The sequence below is a fragment of the Uloborus diversus genome, chromosome 5 (genome assembly GCF_026930045.1).
Source record: "Uloborus diversus isolate 005 chromosome 5, Udiv.v.3.1, whole genome shotgun sequence".
NCBI classification, from domain to species: Eukaryota; Metazoa; Arthropoda; class Arachnida; order Araneae; family Uloboridae; genus Uloborus; species Uloborus diversus.
Genome location: NC_072735.1, coordinates 118,977,787 through 119,003,032, shown reverse-complemented (window position 1 = coordinate 119,003,032; position 25,246 = coordinate 118,977,787). Strand labels below are relative to the sequence as shown.

General features: G+C 32.1%; 1 protein-coding gene across 1 annotated transcript in view; it reads right to left on the bottom strand.

The window, feature by feature from the left end:
* Nucleotides 1–2,465: 2,465 nt before the first annotated feature.
* The window catches only part of LOC129222549 (uncharacterized), a 44,778-nt gene continuing 21,997 nt past the window's right edge, over nucleotides 2,466–25,246 (bottom strand). The window contains exons 6-9 of the mRNA XM_054857062.1: nucleotides 15,559–15,679; nucleotides 12,764–12,949; nucleotides 4,015–4,030; nucleotides 2,466–3,089 (exon numbers count right to left, since the gene is read on the bottom strand). Of these exons, the coding sequence (XP_054713037.1) occupies nucleotides 2,527–3,089; nucleotides 4,015–4,030; nucleotides 12,764–12,949; nucleotides 15,559–15,679 (886 nt within the window). The 3' untranslated portion in view covers nucleotides 2,466–2,526. The remainder of the gene's footprint in view (nucleotides 3,090–4,014; nucleotides 4,031–12,763; nucleotides 12,950–15,558; nucleotides 15,680–25,246) is intronic.

The following is a 25,246-nucleotide window of genomic DNA, read 5'->3' as shown; positions in this document are numbered from 1 at the left end:
AATAGTAGTAAGATTTCGTCCCTTGATAATTCTCCAACATAAGACTAAAAAGCAGAAAAATAAAATAATAGTTTAAAAAACTAAAAAAACACGCTTTCGTAGCAAAATGAACTGAAAAATAAAAAAAATTTTTTGGATGATAGTAGCTGACCGATCACTTAATTTTAATGTAATACAAAAAAGCGTGGGGGGCTTCTTATCAGTTGTCTTGAATTTCTTCCATTTGTTGTCCAAGCAAAAATGTAAATAGACAGCACCCCATGCTTTTTTGTATTACATTAAAATTAAGTGATTGGTCAACTACTATCATCCAAAGGTTATTTTTCACTTTTTAGTTCATTTTGCTACGAAAGCGTGTTTTTTTTTAGTTTTTTAAACTATTATTTTATTTTATACCTTACTATCTGTTGCATAATGGGGGTAAGTTTCATGAAATTCCACACGTAACCTTTTGAGTAATCGTCATTTTTGTGATTTTTCCTTTATTGGTGACTAGTGGTACCCCCACGATTTTGCCCGTAGTAGAAAATAAAGAGGTTATTCGGTTAGCTTGTATATTTACAAATAATGGATGATGAACTTCTCGCCAATTTGCTATTTTCATTTGCTCACCCATGTTCCACGTTATGATAATCTTCTCCTTCTCCACGTTATAGTAAGTTGCTCTACTCCACGTTATGATAATTGGCTCGGTAAAATTTTCTTAAAATTGGAATAGAAAAATAACAAAATCAAATTTTCGAAAAATCGCTTCGAGGTGCACACCCTCATGCTATGAACTAATTCTATACCAAATTTCGTGAAAATCGGCCGTACGGTTTAGGCGCTATTCGCGTCACAGAGATCCAGAAACTTTGAGCTTTATTATTTGTAAAGATAAAGATAAAGAAAGATAACTAAAGTATAACAAATGTAAACTCATCCCTCTTGTTGTGAACGCTCGGATGATCAATGAGGAGTCTTTTTAAGCACTTGTATTATACTTGGCCTGATTGTCACGGAAAAATCTGCGGCCTGCTTTAGCTTTATACCTTACTGTCTTAGAGACTTCGGGATTTCGCTAAATGATTTGCTTAATCTTAGGGTACAACTTAACACTGAAAAATTAAAATTCTAAAATAAAATTATTATTTCGGTTAGGATGGAAAACAGCAAATTTCATGTAATTTCCCCGGTAATTGTTTAAACATGAAACCCAGTTATAAATTTTGATGCCTTGCAACAGTAATGTTAATAGTAATCATAATGAAAATTTTGAATCAAGGCTCTTCTGAAGCAAGCAGGAATCATTTCTTTTGTAGGATTTTTATCTTTATCATGCCAATAATCGATAACGGGCTAAGTAAAGAGACATGTTAGGATTACGAGTAACTTGTATGTTGTGAAATTATTAGTTTGGGAAACCTTTAATTGTTGAATGGTTCCAATAAAATTAGTATACAAATAAATCCTAGAGAGGAACAAAGATTAATTTTTAATTCCAATTGCTTTAAAGTTTTAGACACGTATATAGGTTTCCTTTTTGTTTTAGTATGGAGCATTTATATGAACAAATAAGGTGAAGTTTCGTGATGGTAACTTTATTCTATTTCTGAAATACATTTCACTAAAAGGAATAAAATAACAGATTTTTTTTTTAAATGTTAAGCACTTTTCATAATGCACTCAAAAGGACAAAATAACTTTTCTGAGTCAGAAAGGACAATTTAAATATTCCTGTAGTTTTCAATTATTCCAAGAAAATGACGCCACAAACACAGAAAGTGCGGCTCAAGTCATTTCACACCAAACTTCCCAGAAAAATATGCATAGTTCCACACTCAAATTTATGATTCAAAGCTAGATAATGATAAGAAGTTCTCTCTCTACATGACTTGAGCAGCACTTTTCAATGTTTGTGGTGACATTTTCTTGGAATAATTGAAAACTACAGGAATATTTAAATTGTCCTTTCTGACTCAGAAAAGTTATTTTGTCCTTTTGAGTGCATTATGAAAAGTGCTTAGTATTTTTTAAAAAGTTCTGTTGTTAATAGTGATAGTTTCCTTACGCCTAATTAATAGGCGTAAGGAAACTATTAACAAATTCTCTAGAGATTGAATGTATAAAATCTGTGTAGCGCTATGTGTATACTCGTTTAGGTCTGGTATATTTGACCCTTTCCTTGCTGATGTTCCTTGGCAAGTTTTCAACTATCAAATTTACTTAACGTGAAATATTATTATGAGATAAAACAAAGCCACAATAGCCTAAAGATCTACATCAGTTTAGAAGAATATATTGTGCTTGGCTTTTGCCCCACCAGAGCAGCCGTAGCAAGTTATATGGCAACCGTTCTTCGCCTACGAGAGCCCGTAGCAGCGAAAAGATTAATCATCAACTAAGTTTCATGATTTAGCATCGTGAATGATTGAAAATCGTGCAAACTATGTGTTTTTCTGACCATATAAATAAAACAGGAGATATAATTTTTATTTCAATTTATGTTTCAATTTCAAAATAAATCTTTTGCTAAATAGCAACGTTTCAGAACACTTCAGCTTTATTTTCTGTACTACACACAACGCAGGGAACCACCTTCTCCCCGTTGCATTTTGTGCAAGTCATCCATAAGGGATTCAATTTAGCAATTTGATTACTCTCGGCGAGGAATAATCCCGTCTTCAAAGCATCCTTATTCAAACAAACCAAGTCAGTGTCCACACTGGAAATGCTATCAGCCATTGCAAATCCAGAATATTCCTTTCTCCAATCTTTTGGACAGCTGCTATGAGCGTAGAACGTTTTCACAGCAGTTGTTTTTGGAACAAAACATGCAGCACAGATTAACTGTTGACTTTTTTCCGGCTCAGAGAAGCTTCTGTAACTGACTCCTTCAATAAAAGCTGCTTTCGGTTGGGGTTTAATAGGTTTTGAAAGCTCTGGGTTAGTATCTGGTAGACATTCGTAGTTCCTGCCGCCAGCCCATTGCTTGCTGGGTGTTCCTCCAGCATAACCAACGTATAGCCGCTCAATATTAGAATTCGTTTGGCAGGAATCTGAACCCCAGTTTATGAAGACGGCTCCACTGCCAGCAGGCTTTTCCCAAACTGCACACAAAGTGAAAAATCATGTAAATACATTTAAACTCAAATGTAAAGAATTTGCTAAAATATTAAATGATAACTGTAGCAGAAAAAAAAAAACATTTTGAGAAATGTTAGAATGGCTTCTTTAAACTCTCATAAGAAGTAGTAGTAGAGATATTAGAGACTGTTTCCTTTCCGAAGTACTACAAAAGCTCCTTAGACACCTACAACTTTTTCACTTGTCACGTGACAGATCTACAAATAACTTTAGAAGCGATAACTTAATGTTAATCCTTGGTTATTGGCAGCTTAATTGAGTTAACTTGAGTTGCGAAATAGAAACCAACGCGATGAATAAGCCTTTTAAATCTAATGAAATTCACTAGTGCTTCAACTTGTCACGTGACAGTCAAACGAAAATCTGCATCATGTTGGCTCCTGGTAAGCAGACGGCTTTTAGATGGCTGATCACAACCCTGGCCCTGACGACTAGGAATTTATAATATTTGTGCCACATTATTGACCGTAATTTCAGAAAAATACAATGACTAGCATAAACATAAATTAATGAGAGTTCAGATTCGAAAATAATAAAACTTGGTACTCTTGGGACTCAAAGGATTCTTAATAATTCTCAGAGAAATGTTCACGTTTGGCAATGCACATATTATGTATATGCGCCTATGAAGGAATTTTTGTGTAAAAGAAATTTTCTTGAAAGGATATAACTATTAAAAATGCAAATAAAAGTTTATTCAAAAGTTAACATCCATTGATCGATTCTTTCATAAAGTTCACTTACATGTAGTATAACGAACAACTACATTTTCTTTTAAAACTAAGAAATTGCAAAATTGTTAAGTTAATTATATCCGATAGTTGAATTTCATATTAAAAAAAAATTTCATTGCAAATACCTTTCAAAGAAAATTGTTGTAAAACTTACCGATTCCCTCTTTAGTCTGAAAAAGGAAAAAGAGAAAGAATAATCAACAAATGAAACTTAAACATTACTAAATCAACACCAAAAAATAAAATTAATACAATCAAGTTTGCACTTCGCAAATATTTGCTTGATATAGGGTTGGCTGGAGAAAGTAGGTCACTGGGGTAAGTGGGACACCCGGACCTCCTAAAACTGAAATATGCATAGGGTTTTTACTTTTTTACGCTGATCATGTATTTTATCACAGTGATTGGTTTTGCATGTCTTTGGTCTTCGCAGAGTTGTTTTCTAGGTCATAGAATGTGCGTCAAAAAATATTATAGATTTTTTTTTGGGGGGGGGCGGGAATTCTAGTACCATTTTTCCAAAGAAGTATCTCCAATTTAATTTTTATTTTTTTTTCATGCTCATTAAACTTTTATGTAGTATAAATAAACCTAAAATGCATACTTTAATAGGAATTTTTACACAAAGAATCACTAATAATTATCTAAGAGGGGGCTCATTTACCCCGTAAATTTTTCTTATAAGGGGTCAGCGGGACCCTTCTTAATAGTGACCATTTTAAAATGAAAGGAAACTCTAATGAAGAAATTTCTACAATGAAATAAAATATAACTATGAAGACCGGGAAGGAACTGATATTTATGCTACAAAAACTAAAAACTGTTGACCATTTGTGAAACTTGCGTCAAAGAAAACCATAAAATATTATGTTGCTCTAATTTTGGAAACTGATAATGCAAATCAAAAAAATACTGCCAACTTTGCAGAAAAGAATAGAAATAGCGATATTTTTTATTGACTTGATGCAGATGATGTTGGAATTTTTGCTGTGTATGAAGTGATAGTGATTTTCTCAGCCAATTTTAAATAGACGCAGCCACGCAGCCATTTAGTGTTTCGAATTTCTTTTCCAATTTATAATGTTTACTAATTTACCAAAATTGGTCTTAATCAAATATATTATGTTTGTTCAACAACAATATGCAAAAGTAAAATATAACCTAAAGGCTGTCAATATATTTCCCAGATATTTGTTTTTGTATCGATAAGTTTACGTCGAACAAATTCAAATGTCATTATATCTCATATATGGTTGCATTTGCAAAAAAAGTATTTCATAGGTACTAAAAATTTACTTACTTTATCAAGTAAAGCCTATTCACTCCGTTTTTTAGATTAGCTTGCTTTAAATTTAAATAAAAGGTGGGTGACTCACTTACCCCTTCGTAAGGGGTAAATGGGGCAGCAGGACACCCATCTGATTTTTAAAAAAATAAAATCGTTAGGAATGTTTAAAGCCTTATTTTAGGAAATGTCGATGAGCTTTTGTTAATAAAAAAGTAGACGATAAAATAAATCAATAACTTAAAATTTTTTTTGTTCCAAAACTTTTGCATAAGGTTTCAAAAACGAACTGTTCTAAAAAAAGGAGTTTCGCCAACCAAACTAACACTAAATGAGTTGATAGCTCCACAAAATATTAAAGAAAAAATTGCAAATACAGTACAGTCTCGAAAATGCGAGTCTTCAAAGTTCGAGATTCTGTTTATTTTGAGGTGCTTTATTCGTATTTTCAGGTATATTTTTTAAAGGTTTTTCCAGGTGCTTAGTGTGAGCCCAAATCATCACCGATTTTCGAGACTCCACTGTATAATAAAAATACGATATTCAGAGGACCGAAAAGACAATGTCGCTTTTTTCTTTAAACCCTAAATGTTGAACTAGTTTTCATTTTGAAACAGTTGTAATTAAACCTGTTGTCAACAGCCTTTTGCCATCTAGCAAGCAAATTTTCAGTGCTAGATTGTTAAAAATCAATTGGTCTTGGATTAAAATATCTGGAGAAGGAATTTTGGGTATCGGCTAAATTTTTAAGTTTTTTGTCATATAGTGACCGGAGTAAAGGGAAATCAGATGATGCAATGTCGGACGAATTTATTCCAGCGATTGTTAAAAGAAAGAGCGTAGTTCTGAAACATGATTTTGCTAAACAAGAATTCTCAAGACAAACACTGGAAAAAATATTAGTGAATGGTGATGAACTGCTTCACCCATCATACTCACTGGACAGTACACCATCTGATTTCTTACTATTCCGATCATTACATGACAACGAACTCAGTAGCGGATTTTAGGAAGGGGAGGCAGGGGTCCCGGGCCCCTCCCAAAAGGAACCAATTAATTAAATTACTTAAAAAGAACATCACACACACAAAGGCATATTAGAATTAAAACATTTATGTTTGCTAAAGAAGTAATACTACAATCAATGGGCAGAGGGGGAGAATACATTTAACTCACTGGTTTCGAGCTCAAAGGAATGTAATATCGCGATTCGTCCAATAATTCTTCTTTGATGGGATCAGTAATTTATATTTAAAAAAATGTATAGACCTACCTAAAAGAGTCACTTTGATCCAAGAAGCTATTTGCGAAATAATAAATTTCTTTTTTAGCTCATAAAAAATACAAAATGAAAGAAAACCACATGGTAGTTTCTTGGCAAAAACCATAATATTAAAGGAAGTGTCAAGTAGTATCACAATGTTATCTCAACTGTATCATGGCTTATAAAACAAATCAACAACTGCTTTCAAATTCGCAAAAGAAATAGTTTGTAAATTCTTCAATAAAACGTATAAGTTATGAAGCTATGATTTTTTTCCCTAATTACTAAATATTTTACATAAATTTATTTATAAAAACCCAAATGAGGTACAGGTTTATTTAATAATTTTCAATATATATGTTTATATATGGGTCTATTTAATAGCTGTCGTGCTAATAGCTCGCTCTCAACATTATGACAACGTTCCTAATTAAAACGGATCATTTTATAGCGTCTCGGTGAAATAATATTGGGCTTATTATTTAATTGACTTGAAATGTGAAAGATATTTTGCATCCACATTTAAAATATATTAGTGCATAATGTTTATCTACTTATAAAGAGATTACTTGGCCTTAAAAGATCCTAGGGTCCTAAATGAACATTAAAACATAAAGTCATGAAAACTTCGTTACGAAACGTTGTTTGGGGGGGGGGGGGGGTGCTTTGCAATTCCCGGGTCCCCTCCAAAAACTATTTCTGTATTCGCCCCTGAATAAACTTGAAAATGTGGATGATATCCAAAATGCTATCTGCAGACCTTTTGCTCTAAAACGAACTGAATTTTAAGCACTTTTATTATACTTGCCCTAATTGTTACGGAGAAATCTGAGGCCTGGTTTTGCTTATATCCCTGCAACTAGACTACTAAGAGACTTCGGAATTTCACTTAATGATTTGCTTGATCTTAAGGGTCAACTTAGCGCTGAAAAATTAAAATTCTAAAATAAAATTATTGTTTCAGTATGGATGGAAAAAAGCAAATTTCATGTAATTTCCTTATTAAATGTTTAAACCATAGACATTTAGACACGTATATAGGTTTTTTCCCTTTAAGTACCGAGCATTTATATGAACAAGAAGTTCTGTCTAGAACTAAACGAGCCTACTTTCCCGTATACCAATATCGACTTTCTAGTATCTGATCAGTATTTTCAAAATTCGCTAAAATCGTAAACTATTTCAAACATATTTTTTTAAATATTTTAAGCTGATTTTGAGAAATAAAGTATGCCTCGCTCTTCTAAAGAAGCAGATACGTAAAAAATAAATATAAGAACAAATAAAATAGCAGCACCTCTTAAACATAGCAGCTAAATACATTTTTTCCATCAGAAAAACAATCTTCAACCGCTTTCGAAAAGGAGAAAAAAAAAATTAAAAGCTCATTAAAATAATCATATCAAAAAAAAAAAAAAATCGTTTGTTTTCCCCTGTTGTCAAAATTTTTTTAAGAATGAATTCGGAACTCCAGCGCTCGAATACGCTACCTTGCGGTGATTTACAAAACTGCCGATGAAACTAAAACATTGCCACGTTGCGTTCCACGTGTGTCTGTTGACGTAAACACAGGCAGTTTGTTCTGAGTATTTATTAACGCAATCGATGAGTCTTAGTTTGCTTTCAGCTACAGAAATTAGTTCGTCCCTTAGTAGTATTCTCGAGCTTCTCAAAATAATGTTAGTTTTCCTTATTTCCTTCTAAAATATGAGTTGATTGAAAATAGTGAAAGCGAAAACTGGATTAACAAACTTGGATAATGTTATACAAGGTAAAAAATTTTATTGTTTTGTATGAATTTGTAATATGAGTTTTTTTTAATCTTAAATTAATTTAACTAACCATCTTTTACAGCAGCATTTAGTTGGAATGGACGGTATGCAAAATATTTTCTTGAATATATTATCGTAGAACAAAATGAAAAATGTTTCACCGAGAAAGAATTTACTTTATTCCTTTTATTCTCAGCTGAAAGGTTCCGCCAAATTTGTTTAGGGTTATAGTTTTAGTATTGTGCGAGAAAAGTAGCCTTGGCGAGATTTCGCGTTTTTAGTTAAACCATTTTTAATTTTTATCATGAGTGGAATAAAATGGTAGTAAGATTACAGAATTCGATAAGTAAAAAGAAATAATGGTCAATCAACTGAAAAGAAAACTACCACCATATATCCGTAAGAATTCTGTAGATGATTTTCATAACTTGACATAATTAAATCGTAACTCAGAAATTAGAAAAATCGAAACAGAAAAATTTTAAATGAACCGATTCGGGAATTCGAGAGAAATAACTCAGCAACAAATGCAAAACAATAACCGCTATAGTCAAGCAAGGCAAAGAAGTATCATCTTCTTTCGATAATAATTTGTAATGTCATATTGAATTTTCTAGCATTAATTGTTGTTCTTGTCAGGCCACAATTATTATTTAGTTTTATCAAGAATTGATAAATATCGAATTCAACATCGTGGAAATAGCTGCTTAGAACTACGAACAACGTAGTTTGCATTAATCTTTGACGTTTAGTAATGCTTCTTGAATTCTCATTTCTTTCTACGTGGGCCAGAATATCCACAAGACTTTGAAAATTAATTTAAAAAGAATAAAGCGAAAAATATCATACATACGAACAAAAATCACAACACTTTTAGCATTTTCTTCGTTACCACTTGCGTTTGCTTTAGTTTTTAAGTCGGCCATTAGACAGTGACTGCAGTGCCCCCTATAGTTCGTTGGAGTTGCGAATTAATGTACCTTTCAAAAATAAATAAAAACAATAAAATGTCAACGTAAAGAAATAATTTTCATTGTCGAAAAAAAATCGTCTGCGCATATCTTTATGTAGAAACATAAAGGACTCCGAATTTCGTAAAAACTGAATACATAAATTAAAACTTTAGCTTGAAAATAGAATCAAAACAATTATTTCACAGTAAAAACCATGGTTGTGGAGTCAGAGTCGGAGTCCATCTGATTTTGGGACAAAAGATTTAGATTCGAGAGCCGAAAGTTTTAAATTCAAAGACTCGGAGTTGGAATCGGTCATTTCCCCAAAAAGTCCGCAAGTCAGCCAATATTTGCAGAGACCGAGTAGGACTTATTATTTGATACAGGAATTGGAGTTAGAGTCGAATATCTAAGAGTTGGAGTCAGCCATTTTTCCTCCGTGCATAAATTTTTGCCAAAGCTACGTAGTCAGATTCAAAGTCGGGAAGTCGAAGTCCGAGTAATTTTCGGGCACAGGAGTCGGAGTCGGAGTCAGAAGCACCAAAATTATCGGAGTCGGAGTCGGGAGTAGGTCGTCAAGAGCTATTTCCAACAAAGTTCGTTTGAAGTAAATCCGCTTTTAAGTTCGGAATCTATATTGACTTTCAGTTTCCCCGTAGGCGCTAAATGTTAAGAGATTTGAACTGTTCAGAAATGAACGAAAACTTGTTCAAATCAAAAAGATATTTTCGATACATGTTTTTCATCAAAATTCCCTACAAAGTTTATTTGGAGCCACTTCGCCTCTAAATTCAAGATTTATTTTTGCCTTGGATTTTTCCGTAGGCGCTAATGTTAAGTTTTTTTGAACTGTTCAAAATTGAACGAAAAATTGTTCGAATCAAAAAATGAATTATGGGAATGAGATGTCCTTGCCGAGATCTTCCTAACAAAAAAAAATTGTTCGAATCGGACTATTCATTCAAAAGTTATTAGGGGGGGGGGGGACAAACAGACAGACCGACAGACATTTTTCCCCATCTCAATACCCTACTTTCCAATTTGTAACTTTTCAATATTTAGCTAACTATCTTATTTATTTTTCAATTTTTTTTGTTTTCCGGTATATTTTTAAGATGCATTAAGCCTTCTTTCATGCTTTTTTCTTCTTTCTCTGACTTTTACTGGAAAAGTAGGCTAAAAAATAAGGTGAAGTTTCGTGAGGATAAAATTATTCTATTTCTGAAATACATTTACACTAAAAAGAATAAAATAACAGAATTTTTTAAAAAAATACCAAGCACTTTTCATAATGCACTCAAAAGGACAAAATAACTTTTCTGGGTCAGAAAGGAAAATTTAAGAATTCCTGTAGTTTTCAAAAATTCCAAGAAAATAACACCACAAATGAAGAAAAGTGCGGTTCTAGTCATTTCGAACCAAGCTTTCCTAATACGAAAAATATGCATGTTTCAATACTCAAAAGTTATGATTGAAAGCTAGATAATTATAATAAATTCTCTTCATGACTTGAGCCGCACTTTTCTTCGTTTGTGGTGTCGTTTTCTTCTAATTTTCGAAAACTACAGGAATTCTTAAATTGTCCTTTATGACCCAGAAAAGTTATTTTGTCCTTTTGAGTGCATTATGAAAAGTGCTTGGTATTTTTTAAGAAATTCTGTTATTATCCATCAAGAGTTGAAAGTTGATAACGTGTACGCTTGGAAAAGGTTGTTGATAAACATGGAAATTATATAAATCATTGAGTTAAAAAACCGAAAAAAAATCCTTTTTGCCTACTTTCCCAGTAAAAGTCAGAAAAAGAAGAAAAAAGCATGAAAGAAGGCTTAATGAATCTTAAAAATATCGCGAAAAACAAAAAAAAAAGTCAAAATCAAATAAATAAATATCGAAAAATTAAAAATTGGAAAGTAGGGCATTGAGATGGGAAAAAAATGTCTGTGGGTCTGTCTGTCGGTCTGTCTGTCCCCCCCCTAATAACTTTTGAATGAATAGTCTGATTCGAACAAACTATTTTTTGTTCGAAAGATCTCGGCGAGGACACCTCATTCCAATGTTTGACTTTTTGATTTGAATTATTTTTTGTTCAATTTTGAACAGTTCAAAAAAACTTAACATTAGCGCCTACGGGGAAATGCAAGGCAATTCCGAACTGTGAGGTGAATTTGCTTCAAGGAAACTTTGTAGGAAAAAGCTTTTGATGAAAAACTTGCATATAAAATATCTTTTTGATTTCAACAATTTTCCGTTCAATTTTGAACAGTTCAAATCCCTTAACATTAGATTAAAAAAAAAGTCAATGTAGATTCCGTACTTGAAGGCGGATTTATCTGAAGCAAATTTTGTTGGAAATAGCTCTTGACGCCAAACTCCAGACTCCGACTCCGACTCCTGTGCCGACAATTAATCGGACTCCGACTTCCCGACTTCGACTCTGACTTCATAGCTTTGGCAAAAATTTATGCACGGAGGACAAATGACTGACTCCGATTCTTGGATATTCGACTCCGACTCCTTTATCCCAAAATGAGATTGACCCCAACTCCGACTCCACAGCTATGTTTTTAACTGTGAAATAACTGTTAATATGACTTGTTTTTATTTTCACGCTAAAGTTTTAATTTAGGTATGCAGTTTTCGGCGGATAAACTCGAAGTCATTTATTTTTCTACATAAAGATATGCGCAGAAGATTTGTTTTTTTTTGACAGTGAAAATTATTCTTTAAGTTTACATTTTATTGTTTTTATTTGTTTTGGTAAATGCATTAATTCATTTAAAAATTATTTTTGGCACCAGGGGAAAAAGAAACGATTTTTTTTTTTTTTTTTGATATGATGGATTTGTTTTAATGAGCTTATTAATTTTAATTATCATTTTTTCGTTTTGAAAGCTGTTAAAGAATTTTTTTTTTATGGAAAAAAAGTTTATTACCTGCTTTGTTTAAAAGGTGCTGTTATTTTATTTGTTCGTTTATTTATTTATTTATTTTTTACGCATCTAATTTTTTAGATGAGTGAGGAATATTTTATTCCTAGAAATCAGTTTAAAATATTTTAAAAATATGTTTGAAACAATTTGCGATTTTAGCTATTTTTGAGAATATTGATCAGATACTAGTATGGATATACGGGAAAGTAGGCTCCTTTAGTTTTAGACGGAACTTCTTGTTAAAAATGTATTGTTAGAAAAAACTGACATTACTTTCCGGTAGGTTTCCTCAATACCTTGTTTCTGGTTTTATAGTCCAATGACCTAACCAAGCTCTCCAGCAAGGTGAGAAGCATCTGCGCATGCGCATTTTAACACTTTATGTAAACATGGCAAATGAATCAAACCACTTCGCACACCGAATGGCATCAAGTCGTTAATTGAGAGAGTATTAGAATCATGATTAAAAATAAAACTTGTTAAAAATTTATTTGTTTGAAAGGGAAAAAAATTGCAAAAACATTACTTTCAAGTTTCCTTAATATTTAGTATATGCATACATATTCACACAGACATACACGCAATATTACTATGATTAATTTAAATTTGCTTTCAGTTTGTACAAATGTAAGAATGTTCGCTAATTTAAAACTTTTGAAAGTTATTATAAAGTTTCAAAGGTTTCAAAAGTTAACTTACTATTTCGTGTTTCAGTTTCCCGAACCATCGTTGAAAACGATTCGGTATGTTATTTTTTCCCATGCCATAACTTTCAAATGCTTTTTTGAATTGTTCAACTTTACCATTGATAGAAACGTCGAGGTCATTGATAGCTGCATGAAATTCCTTTTGAGCCTTTTTCAAAGCATTAAACATTTCATATACCTAGAAATACAAGAACGCTGTCCATCACTTTACTTTCAAATTGTAAGTTGGATGATTTATGTAGTTCTGGCCGAACTTCGACATGCAGTTGATAGGATGATTAATTGCAAATAAAAATATACATACCAAATACAAAGAGACGACCCATTGATGTAGTCCTATGATCAATTTATAGATCAGTAGTATAATCACCCTCTAAAAATAAAATTATTTACCCTTTTGCAAACGTAACAACCGATCTTGGTTAAGCTGTTTCAAATGCGTAAAACCCAGTTGATGTAGTTAATTTTGGGTTAGAAGGTTTGCATCAGAATCGAAGAGCTTAAAAAACTTAATTGAGATTCTGCCTTCTGGGCTAAAATTTAATCATCTGCTTCTTTCACTAATAAATTTAAACGATCGAATTATAACCTTCTGACTGAGCTTGGCTGTAGCCTTCAGCAGAGTCCGGCTAGCTAAAAGTGAGGCCCTATGCTCAAAATAATTTGGAGGTGCCTTAAAGAATTTATAGCGGAATGCAGTGGTTGATTTACAGGTTTGGGGCCTGTAGGAATGAATATTTGGGGGCTTCTTTGTCTGTCCCAGAACTATGCAAATCATTTAATCTATGCATTTATGAATCCCCTTCGGGGACCCTCATAATTGTGACCTGGTAAATTCGCTACTGGAAAAATGAATAAAAATTCTACTTTTAAAAAGTTTTTCTTTTTTCAATTTACAATTTATTATTTTTTTTTAGTATATCTTAAAAAGGTATTTTTCGTACAGTCATAATGCTATGCATAATTTTTTAAGTAATTTGGGGGCCCTTAATAAAATGGGGACCGAGGTCCAGGCCTAGATTGCTATGCGGTAATCAGGCCCTGATCTTAAGTAAAACCGTTTCTAAGTAGTTAAAATCTTAAAATCATGATTTAAAAAGTTAGGAGAAACGTTAGAAAAAAGTTAGTACACTCTGTAAAAAGAAAATTAGTGAACGATTCTGATAACGAAGTATAAAATTGTGCATGTATCTACTTTTGAAAGCACGCAACCAATCCAAAAAAGGACAAGACAGGATTCATTGTCCTAAAAATGTCAAACCGTGGTCCCATGCAAATTTCTGAAGAGAAGTACTTTATTTTTGTTAGTAGAACCGAACAGTAATGATGAAGATGATTAAATAGTTTCTGTTTTTAATTAGCAGTAAGCCATACGGCTTTAATTTAGTCTATGAAATGTGCTTTTATTAATGATTTGTAATTTTCTCATTTTTAAAGTGTTTAAGGAGAAACAAAACCTTTAAATTTCGTTAAATATATGTTTCATTTACGCCTTGGTATCACTTTTAATATGCGTAAACTTGCCCCGTGTTCGGGGCAAATTTACGCAACCGACTTGGACTCAATTTTTTTTTTTTTTTTTTTTTTTTTTTTACGGTTAAAAACACAAGCTGAACAACAACTGAATATACAAATTTTGACTTCATCAACTGTTTCATAAAACCACGATACCCTAAAATTTCCTAAGTTAAAACATAAAAATTAGAAAATTCGTAGAAAAAAATCCGCGTAACCGTGCCTCGGTCTACCCTATGTATAGTTGACATCAAGAGCACTCATACAGAGGAAATGCAATGACTTGGCTTAGTATCGGAAGTAGGGATTTTCTATAGCAGTGGTGCCCAACCGTTTGTTCCCGCGAGCTTCATCTCATATTAAAATGATTCTCATGGGTCAAAATACATATATAATTTCGAAATGTTTAAAAAAGTTCTGATAAACATGGTAAAATATGGAAAAGGAAAGGAAAATACCAACAATTGTTGTTATCACCAATATTTTTCTTTTAATTTATGTATCAGCTTCTCAGATCTGACGTCAAATTTGTAACATTGTCATTAATTGTGCTTTTTAATTTATAACATTAAACAAAACAACAAGCTTCACGGATCATCTTCGCGGGCCGGATGTGATCCGCAAGCCGTAGTTTGTCCACTACTTTTCTATAGCATGCGTTTACATTAAGCTCTGCAGTTGACCAATAACTCCTTTGAACTATCCTGCTTGTACTTGGCAAGGAGTAATTCAAAAAATCTATCTGCAATGGCCAGCACCAAAGTGTTCAATTTCGACAAACTCAGGAGGAACATGGAAGTTAAAACATTATTTGTTGGACTCTAAACATAACTGCATGGATTTTGAGTATTTTAAAACTGATCTGAAGAAATTTTTATCTGGCGAGTGTATTCCTACTGTAAATGGTTTTATAGATTGAAAAAAAATATTGTATTACTTTTCATAACCAAATAAATATTGATAATGGCATTAATTAACATTATTTTTGTAACCTATCAAAGAATTTACTGTAAAAAAACCGATGATTGAGTGATCATATACAACAAAATTCATGCTGATGTGAGAAAACTGAGTTCATTAATTCTCAACGAAATTCTAGTTGAACATGAAAAAACGGGATTTTAATTAGTAATTATCAATAATAATAATTGAAAAAAATAAGGTAGATGATAAAATCTTTAAAAAAAATATAGTTCCCAACTTTAGATTTTACAGATAAGCAAAAAATGACTCACAAAATATCTAAGGGAAGTGCTTCAGATTGCTACTTACAAGTTCATCTTCTTCTTCCGTTGCATCGATTCGTTTCTCATTCCAAGGAGTAAATTCTTCTCTTACAATTCGTATATCATCATATTTTGTTTCCACATCATCCAAAAGTGAACTGAGAGCACTAAAATGTACCAGCTGTGTTAAAAATGCCCAATTTTTAAATTACTTTTTTATATATATGAAGCAATGAAAAGCAAAGAGATGTAAGTGGCAAAATTAAATATTTGGAGATAATCTTTACAAATAGTAGGGGAACTTCTCCTCTGTGTTAGGGAAAGAGATAGTACTAGTAGCATTGGTAGGTGCTGCTGTACAATATAATTTATAAAAAAAAAATCAATAAAAGCCTAACTAGGATGTTATCTTTGAACGCGATTTACTCAAAACTTGAAAATGTCCACTTGCAACCCTTTGCTTCTCACTGCCTCATACAGTGGTGGACAAAAGTGTAGACTCAATTTTTTTTTCTTTTGTTTCGATTACAACATGACTCAGTTTAAATTATTTTCATTGAAGTAAAGATGAATAGTTGAAAAAATAATTCTAAAATTAGTACATCTTATCAATTACATTAAAAAATTCATAAAATTAGATAATTTGCAAATTTAATATATTATCATTACATGAAACCTGGACAAAAGTATAAACTCAGAGGTAAACAATCCAGGAATATAAGAAAGTTTCGTTCCAAAATGTTAATTTAACGCCATAGAATGAATAAATGTTGCCATCAGTGATTGCTAAAAGTTTGGTTTTTGGAAATTAATGAGAAACATATAAATGCACCCCTGGACAAAATTATAAACTCACTTTTTTTTCTTTTTTTCAATCATAATTTAACTCAGTTAAAAAACTTTTTGTTCCAGTAAAGATAAATAACTGACTAAATAGTACTGAATTCAGTATAACTCATAAACTTTATGAAATAAATAATTTAATTAAAAAAATCTCAACTTTAATATCTTTATAATACATGAAACCTGGACAAAAGTATCAGCTCACAAAAGTAAGAAACTCTGAAGTTTGGTAGAATTTTACTCAAATACTTAATCATTTAATGTCCAAAAATGAACCAATGCTGAATTACAAAATTACAAACTTACAATACTGCATAAACACAATTATAAGCTAACAAAATTTAAATTTTTTTGAGTTTAATTAAGTTAAATTTGCAATTACTTCAGTAAAACAAAAGCGTAGATTTAGGAAAATATAATTTTGCTATTAACATGGATAAATTTTCAAAAAAAATCAATATTTGAAATGTTTTAAAAACTAACACTGCATTAAATCTAGCCATTAGTGTAAACTACAAACTTTTAAAAAAGAGTTGGGCTCCCAGTTTTCTGAATTGCCTCGAATATGCGAATGGGCATGTAGATTTCACAAGCCTTTCCAACAGCTGCAGTGGCATATGGTTCCATGCTAAAAATATTGCCCTTTTTAATTCCCCTATGGTTTGGTACTGGTGCCGATCATGATAAACTTTGCGAACCGTGGTCCCCCAAAGATTTTCAATCGGATTAAGATCCGGACTACGAGCTTTCCATTAGATTACTTTGATACCCCAGCGCTTGAACCATTCTTTTGTACTTTTCGCTGTGTGTTGTTTTGTACTTTTTCGCGTTATCTTGCTAAAATGACCAGTTACCTCCAGGAATCAGATGAGCAAAAGGTAAGAGATGATCTTCCAGTATTAATTGGTAATCTTCAGCGTTCTATCTTCCACTAAGAAATGCCAATTCTGCTTTACCATGCTAAAAGAGTTATTTATCTTTACTGGAACAAAAATTTTTTTAACTAAGTTAAATTATGATTTAAAAAATGAAAAAAAAAATGAGTTTATAATTTTGTCCAGCAGTGCATTTATATGTTTCTCATAAATTTCCAAAAACCAAACTTTTAGCAATCACTGATGGCAACATTTATTCATTCTATGGCGTTAAATTAACCTTTTGGAACGAAACTTTCTCGTAATTCTGGATTTTTTACCTTTGAGTTTATCTTTTTGTCCAGGTTTCACGTAATGATAAAATATTAAATTTGCAAATTTTCTAATTTTATGAATTTTTTAATTAAAGTGATAAGATGTACTAATTTTAGAACTATTTCTTCAACTATTCATCTTTACTTCAATGAAAATAATTTAAACTGAGTCATGTTGCAATTGAAACAAAATAAAAAAAATTGAGTCTATAATTTTGTCCACCACTGTATATGATGGCATATAGTTCAGATAGATTGGAACACATTTGATTCCAAGAGTAATCAGTAGTCCCCAACTTTTTCAGTTGTATTCCGGTTGCACTAAAAAACGAGCTGATGTGTGCCTCACATGACTTCCTTTTACTCCAATTTAATGTCATTTTCCCATTATTGGTAATTTTAATGTGATTCAATAGTTTACTCTCGAAATATCACCAACAGTGGCCAAATTGAAAGTAGATTTAAAGAAAAAAACCGCCAAATTTGTCGCCAAGTTGGCGACAAGACTTGGCGATATATCGCCAAGTGTCCGCCAAATTGTAACACCAATTGAGTTTACACCAAAATTAACAATGATTTCCCCACAAAAAGGGCAAAAGACCGCCTTAGAAAGACCCGAATGCAACCAAAAGGGGAGGTGCACAACTAGACTCCACAGGAGTCTACGTACCAAATTTAAACTTTCTAGGACATACCGTTCTTGAGTAATGCGACATACATACGCACATCCGCATATACGCACATACATACATACGTACATACAGACGTCACGAGAAAACTCGTTGTAACTATCTCGGGAATCGTCAAAATGGATATTTCGCGTGTATATGCATTCTTAGGCACTTATCCACGTGTGGTCGATTCGAAAAAAAAAAAAAAAACTCAACATTCATTCGGGGGTGAGCAAAATGGAAATTAAGGTCGATTTTTGAGAGAAATTTTTTTTTCGCGAATACAATACTTCCTTTTTTTGTAAAAGGAAGTAATAATAGTAAGAAGTGATATAAAAAACAAGACAAGTGTACGATTTGGCAACATCCACAAGATTAAGCGCGTAAATATTTTTTTTCGAAACGTAAAAAAATGTCAGCCAATGACTTAAGACATATTTTGAATATCCCTTTGAACATACTTTATAATTCTCACTGAGGAAAAATCAATTTGAATACTCGTACTAGAAATCTCATAGTGAGAGAAGACACATTGAACGAATTCAAGACATTGCTATGGGAAGAAATTTTTAAAAAAGAAAAAAAGTCGTTGAAATTATTCAACCTCTCACCAACGTAAATAAGAAAAAGAGAATAAACCGAGCGATAAGTTAAAAAATTAGTAAATCAACTTATCCAAACTTTTTGCACACATTTAATGTTTTAGAAAATTGTTTTTTTCCTTATTCAAAGTAAAATTTTTAGATTTGTAGAACTTGATCCCATATATTTAACGCTTGTTTCACCGCCGAAATAATATCTCTACAGTGAAAACCGTTCTACAGAATAATCTACCGTGGGAAGATAAAGCACAGTATCTGCAAATTTGTCGCTTTTCTTTCTTTCCTTTTTTTTCTTTTCTTTTTTTTTTTTTTTTTGCTATCTATTAAACATTGTTTTATTGAACAAGCTCACCAACGTTAAGAAAAGAGAAAAGAAAGAAAATGTACCAAGAGATAGGTTAAAAAATAAATAAATAAAATTATCCAAAACTTTTGCATTTATTTAATGTTTCAGAAATTTGTGTTTTCCGCATTCGAAGCAGTATTTTCGGATTTGTGAAACTTGATCCCATATATTTAACGCTTCTTTCACCGCCGAAATAATGTCTCTACAGTGAAAACCGTTCTAGAGTATTCTGCCGTTGGAAGATAAAGCGCAGTATCTGCAATCCCCCCCCCCCCCCTTTTTTTCAATTTTGCTATCTATCGTATATTTGCTTTATTGAACAAGTTTGCTTATTTGTTTCCGCTGAAAATAAAGCACAAAAAGAAAAGAAAAAAAAACATCAAGTTCCAACATTCCCCTACTGTTGCTATGGGATCCAAAACGCGATTCTTTAAATGTATCAAAAATTCATTTCTGCAAATAATTGCATTTTACCTCCCCCCCCCCCCACAGCATTGTCCGATTAATTCGAGAAAGCAAAAATGTAACGAAGTCCTTGAGTTTAATTTTGATATTATCAAAGTAAACAAGATCAGCATGACTAGCCTGGGATGCTATGTATTAGAAGAAAATACATCGAATGCATTTGCTTAAAGCAACCTCATACTCTGAGGATTTTCAAGAGTAAGTAGCTGTTTTGTAATTTTTTTTTTCTTTTTTTCTCCTGGATGACAACTTATTTTTTAAGGAAAGAGTTTGTCAATTAGGGGAATATGAGGCAAAGTGAACTCGTTAAGATAACTTACTTTTTTTTCAAAATGAACGAATTGGAAATTTGTTTCGAAAATTACTGTGCATAAAGAAAGAGCAATGTATCAAAAATAATACTTGCATTGAAACATTATTTTTCATTTTTGGCAGTAAATTTGTATACCTCAGAAAAATGTGGAAATTTCGTGGGGCAAAATGAAAAATAAAATATTTCTTATGATCAATTTTTGATTTGATAATAAAAAAATATTTTTGATCAAATACGTGAGTAAATAAAAGAATGTATGAATTAATGAAAAGAAAATGAAGCAATAAACGAATAAATAATTAGATGAAATGAGTTCATAAATGAGAAAAAATAAGTGAATGAATAAAATAGTAAACGAAAAAGAAAATAAGTTAAATAAATCTATACTAATATTATAAAGAGTGAGACGGGATTATTGTGTGTTTATATGTTTAAGATAATCTCTGGACCCATTGCAGCTATTTGAAAAATTCTTTCAGTATATGAAAGGTGCACTGAGTGACATAAGCTATAAATTATGCATATATGTATTTATTCTATTTTTTTAAACCAGTAGTTTGTCTACGCCACCAGTTTATGTTTCGCAATGTTTTGTTCTTATAAATGTAAACACAAGCGCCGATTGTCTCACCTTTTCACTCACAAAATCGTTGAAGTTTCTCTTTGATTGACGCTGAGGGATGGAAACGACTCAAAGAAAAAAAAGTGCACGAGGTCAGCATAAGAACCGTCAAACTTTAACATGTATGTGAAATTGTAGAGTATAAGGTTTATGGCATTCCATTCACCGTGGACATTGCAAACCATTCAGAATCGCAGAGTGTTTTTACACAAAAATTTACTTAAAAGAAATGTAACTGACATTCGCTTCAAGCAAATAAGCTTTTGAACTCAATTAATGCAGATAGCCAATACTAATCTGTGATTCTAAAAGTTCTAATTTTGCATGCATTTCAGGCTATCCTTTGAGGTGTTTTCATCTATACTAATATTATAAAGAGAAAGGGTTTACCTTGCATGTTTGTTTATATGTTCCGGGTAATCGCCGGAATCACTGCACTTTTTCAAAAACATCATTCATTGCAAGAAAGGTACATTCTTGCAGAGTGGCACAGGCTATAAATTATGCATACAAGTATCTATACTAATATTATAAAGAGAGAGAGGGCGGATGGCGGATTTTTGCATGTTTATATGTACCAGGTAATCTCCAGAACCACTGCACCTATTCAAAAAACTCCTTTTTTGTATGAAAGGCACATTCTTGCAGCGTGACATCTGTACTAATATTATAAAGAGAGAGAGAGCGGATTTTATATGTTTATGTGTTCCGGGTAATCTCCGAAACCACTGAACCTATTTGAAAAATTCTTACACTATATTAAAGGTGCATTTTTACTGGGTATGGTGGGCTATAAATTATGAACATATGTCTTTATATAAAATTTTAAAACTAATAAGTTATCTTCGCTACCAGTAAGTTAGTACTGTTTTGTTCTTATATAAGTAAAAACAAATCCTGATTTAAAATGTATGTCTGGTAAACAGTCCTCTTCGAGTGACATGCTAAGGTAGAGAAAAGGAACGTTGTCAGCTTAAGAACCATCAATAGCTTTATCTGAATGTGTGGCCGTGCTTCTAAAAGTTGTAATTTTGCATTCATTACTTCAGGTATTATGTGCATACGAAAACCAAAATAAAAAAACACGTGCTAATGAATTCACATAAGTTGCATTTAGTTTAGAAAGTTTTTAAGTCAAAGAGTAATTGCATGCAGTTTCCATTTATTTTCAGTTAAGAGCTTCAACATTTACGAACAAAGAACATACAATACGAAAGAAATTACCAAACAAGATGAAAAAAAGAAATAAAAATGATTTGGAGAATTATTCTTCATAATGTCAGTATCTACGCGTATGAAACGAAATACTAGCTTTCAAATATCCCGTCCGAAAGAAATTAAAAAAACAAAAAAGTGAAAAAAAAAAAAAAAAAACAAGTTTTTTCCGACAAAAACGAGTACAAGAGGTTGAGCGACGTCCCGGGATTGAGAAAAACTCACCTCTTATCAGAATATCTCATATTCATCCTACTTGCTTATCGGATTTTTTTTAAAGAATTCTTTTTTTAAATTTTCGCGGTTCCTTGGACTTTTAGAGGAATAGACCCTTTGAAGCAAACCTTACTTAATGCATACAACTTTCAAACTCCAATCCTAAACTCAGAGAATTTTTTGTAACACTTTTACTATAAAATCAACTTTTTGATCTTTTTCTTTATAGCGAACATTTACAAAAAATTTTTGTGACGACACATTGCAAGGAGAGTGTAAAAAAACAGAAAAAAAAAGAAAAAACAGATAAAACCATGATTGTATGAAGCAAAGGGTCTATGGTTGAGTTTTGTTTGCCAGCGCCGCAGATAATAAACGAAAACGTTTCTATAACAAGATTGATACATGATTGCAACTTACTGAATAAGTACGTTTCTAATTACGGAACCGAATTAGTAGCCTATCAGCGACTTGTCTATGATACCAGAATGCAAAGTAATGTTTATCGGCATACCCGGTGGAACTGAAAAAAGTTTAACATATTTACCACTGGTCAAGATCAACAAGCACACTAAGGTGCAAGTTTTTTTCCTTTCTTTTACTAAATTGCAGCAATTTTACTTAGTTACTGACTACTCTAGATATAAACTACTTTGAATGTCTCCCTTCAGAAAGACTCCGTGCCTTTTATAAGAAAAAAAAATGGTCCATTTGCAAAGCGTCTTCAAGAGGTCAGCCCCATAATGCAGGACGGTTGTTTGATGAGCCACTGTTTGAATATTGAAGCTGTGGATAGAACTCTAAAAGAATTAAAATGTTAAGACAACATAATGAGAGGTGTCATCGTCGCATTTGCTGATGATTAAAAAAAAAAAAATTCCAGTGGTTCCATAGATGAGCGCTTACAGATATACTTCAAGCCTGTTTAAAGTCATCTCCTTTTGGGAACTCAGTACGATCTCTGTATCTTAAGAACACTTTTAAAAGCCCATATTTATTCTATTAAAATTAAAGGCAAAAATAGTAATTTTAATAGAATAAAGTAATAATTTATTTTATCAAAATTATTTTTCACTTTTTCCTGCATGCACGTGACCACTAATATAACGAAACATTTAAAATAAAATATAATTAAATAAATGCTGCCTTGAATATTAGTAAGCCTCGATTAGTATTTAAATGTGAATAACTAGAGCCTTATGATTTTATAATAACAAAAATAGGTGTTGACTTACAACAAAATATTACAATATGGGTTCAAATTTTAGCCTACTTTCCCGTAAAAGTATGAGGAAGAGAAAAAAAGAGATAACAAGAAGCTTAATGCATCTTTAAAATATCGTTAAAAACAAAGCAAAAAAGAACTAGTATGTTGTGGCCATTACGAAACTTTCTTCTATATTTTTCTTTTTTTTCTGATCCCTCCCCATGCTTGACGAGGAAGCAATTCGCAACTCCAACAAACTATAGGGGGCGCAGCAATCACTGTCTAATGGCGGATGAAAAAACTAAAACAAACGCACGCTGTAACGTATAAATTGCTTCTAAACTTAGGAAATGAGAGAATTTTTTGTTCGCATGCATGATTTTTTGTTCTTTATTCACTTGAAAAGATTTTTCAAAGTCTTTTAGTTATTCTGACCCATGTAGAATGAGATTAGAAATCAAAAAGTATTACGAAAGTAAAAAATTAATGCAGAACACACAGTAAGTTGTTCTGAAGCAGTCATTTTCACGATGTTGAATTCGGAATTCATAAATTTTTGGTTCGCTTCGAACAACATTTTCATTTTGTACCGTTTTTTCTATACATTAGTAGTACATATTATGTCCAGTTTCGTGACATTTCCGGCATTTGTTGACATTTTTGTGACATTTCCGGCATTTGTTGACATTTTTGTCACATAGTGCACATACGTGACAGACTGTCAAGAGTAACATTTAACACTAGATAATTTATTTCTATGACTATATGATTGGATATCAAAAGAAATCATCATGCATTTAATTCATTCGTCATGGAAATGATTTAACTGATATGTGAAATCTTGTCAAGATACATTATTCTTTCGCACAATTTTAAAACCATAACCCTATAAAAAGATTTTTGGCGAAACTTTTCCACCGATATGACAGCTTTTGCAGAGCAATAAAGTTAAGTTGGCGCGATATTTTAGCGATAAAAATTCCAAACTTTTATTAAAATAAAACAAATACACATAACAAACTGTTTATTTTGCCCAAAATGAACACGTGGGACGCAATGTTTTAGTTTTTTCGGCAGTTTTGTAAATATCAGCAAGGTAGCGTATTCGAGCTCTGGAGTTGCGAATATTCCCAACAAAAACAAAACTAAACATTCAAAAACTTGTCGACCATCCCAATGTCTGAGTTATTCGCAACTCCAGCGCTCGAATACGCTACCTTGCGGTGATTTACAAAACTGCCGGAAAAACTAAAACTTTGCCACGTTGCGTTCCATGTGTGTCTGTTGTAAAGGTCAAGATTTACGGTCGCCACTCGCCACGTGGCAACTCAGTTTTCAAAATTGGCGACCTCAAAAAATTTCTACAGTCGCCAACTTTTTTGGATGGTTATTTTCATTTTTGATCCCAAGAAAAGAATTCCACACCATTCCACAGATGCATCAGTACAATAAGGATTCACCGACAGAGACCGTACTCCGACTGAATGTTGTTTATTTTACAAACCTTGCATGTTCTTTCTCACTGCCTTCCTGTATGTTGGTTATTTTACGTTGCTTGAATGTTCTTCTTACGCGATTCAGGCCATGTAAAGTAAGCAAGAATACAGTGAATTAGGAAGCCATTTGCACAAGATCATAGCGTTTGCTCCTTTGTCTTGACTCTTTGTTTTTCAAGTAATTAGCGTACTATAATCATGATTTCAAGAAAGAATCATTATATTTTAGATTATATTTCAGATTAACTTTGATTATGCCTTCAAAGTAATTACCTTTTCACGTTTTTAGTTTAGTTGCTCAAATGGAATATTAAATTTAATCTTTTTTTTTTTTTGCATCGTGACATAGTTAAAAATGTCAGGGAAATTTCAAATTTTGCCCCCCAAAATTTTTTTTTTCCAATTTTTTCCCAGGGAATTTTGTATTTTGAGTTCTAATCTTCATTTTTATCGATGTTTCCTGAAAAAAAAAAAAAAGTGTAAAAGTTTTGAGGCAAAATGACGCTTGCAATAAAATAAAAAAGGCGACCAAAAAAACTTCCGTGGACG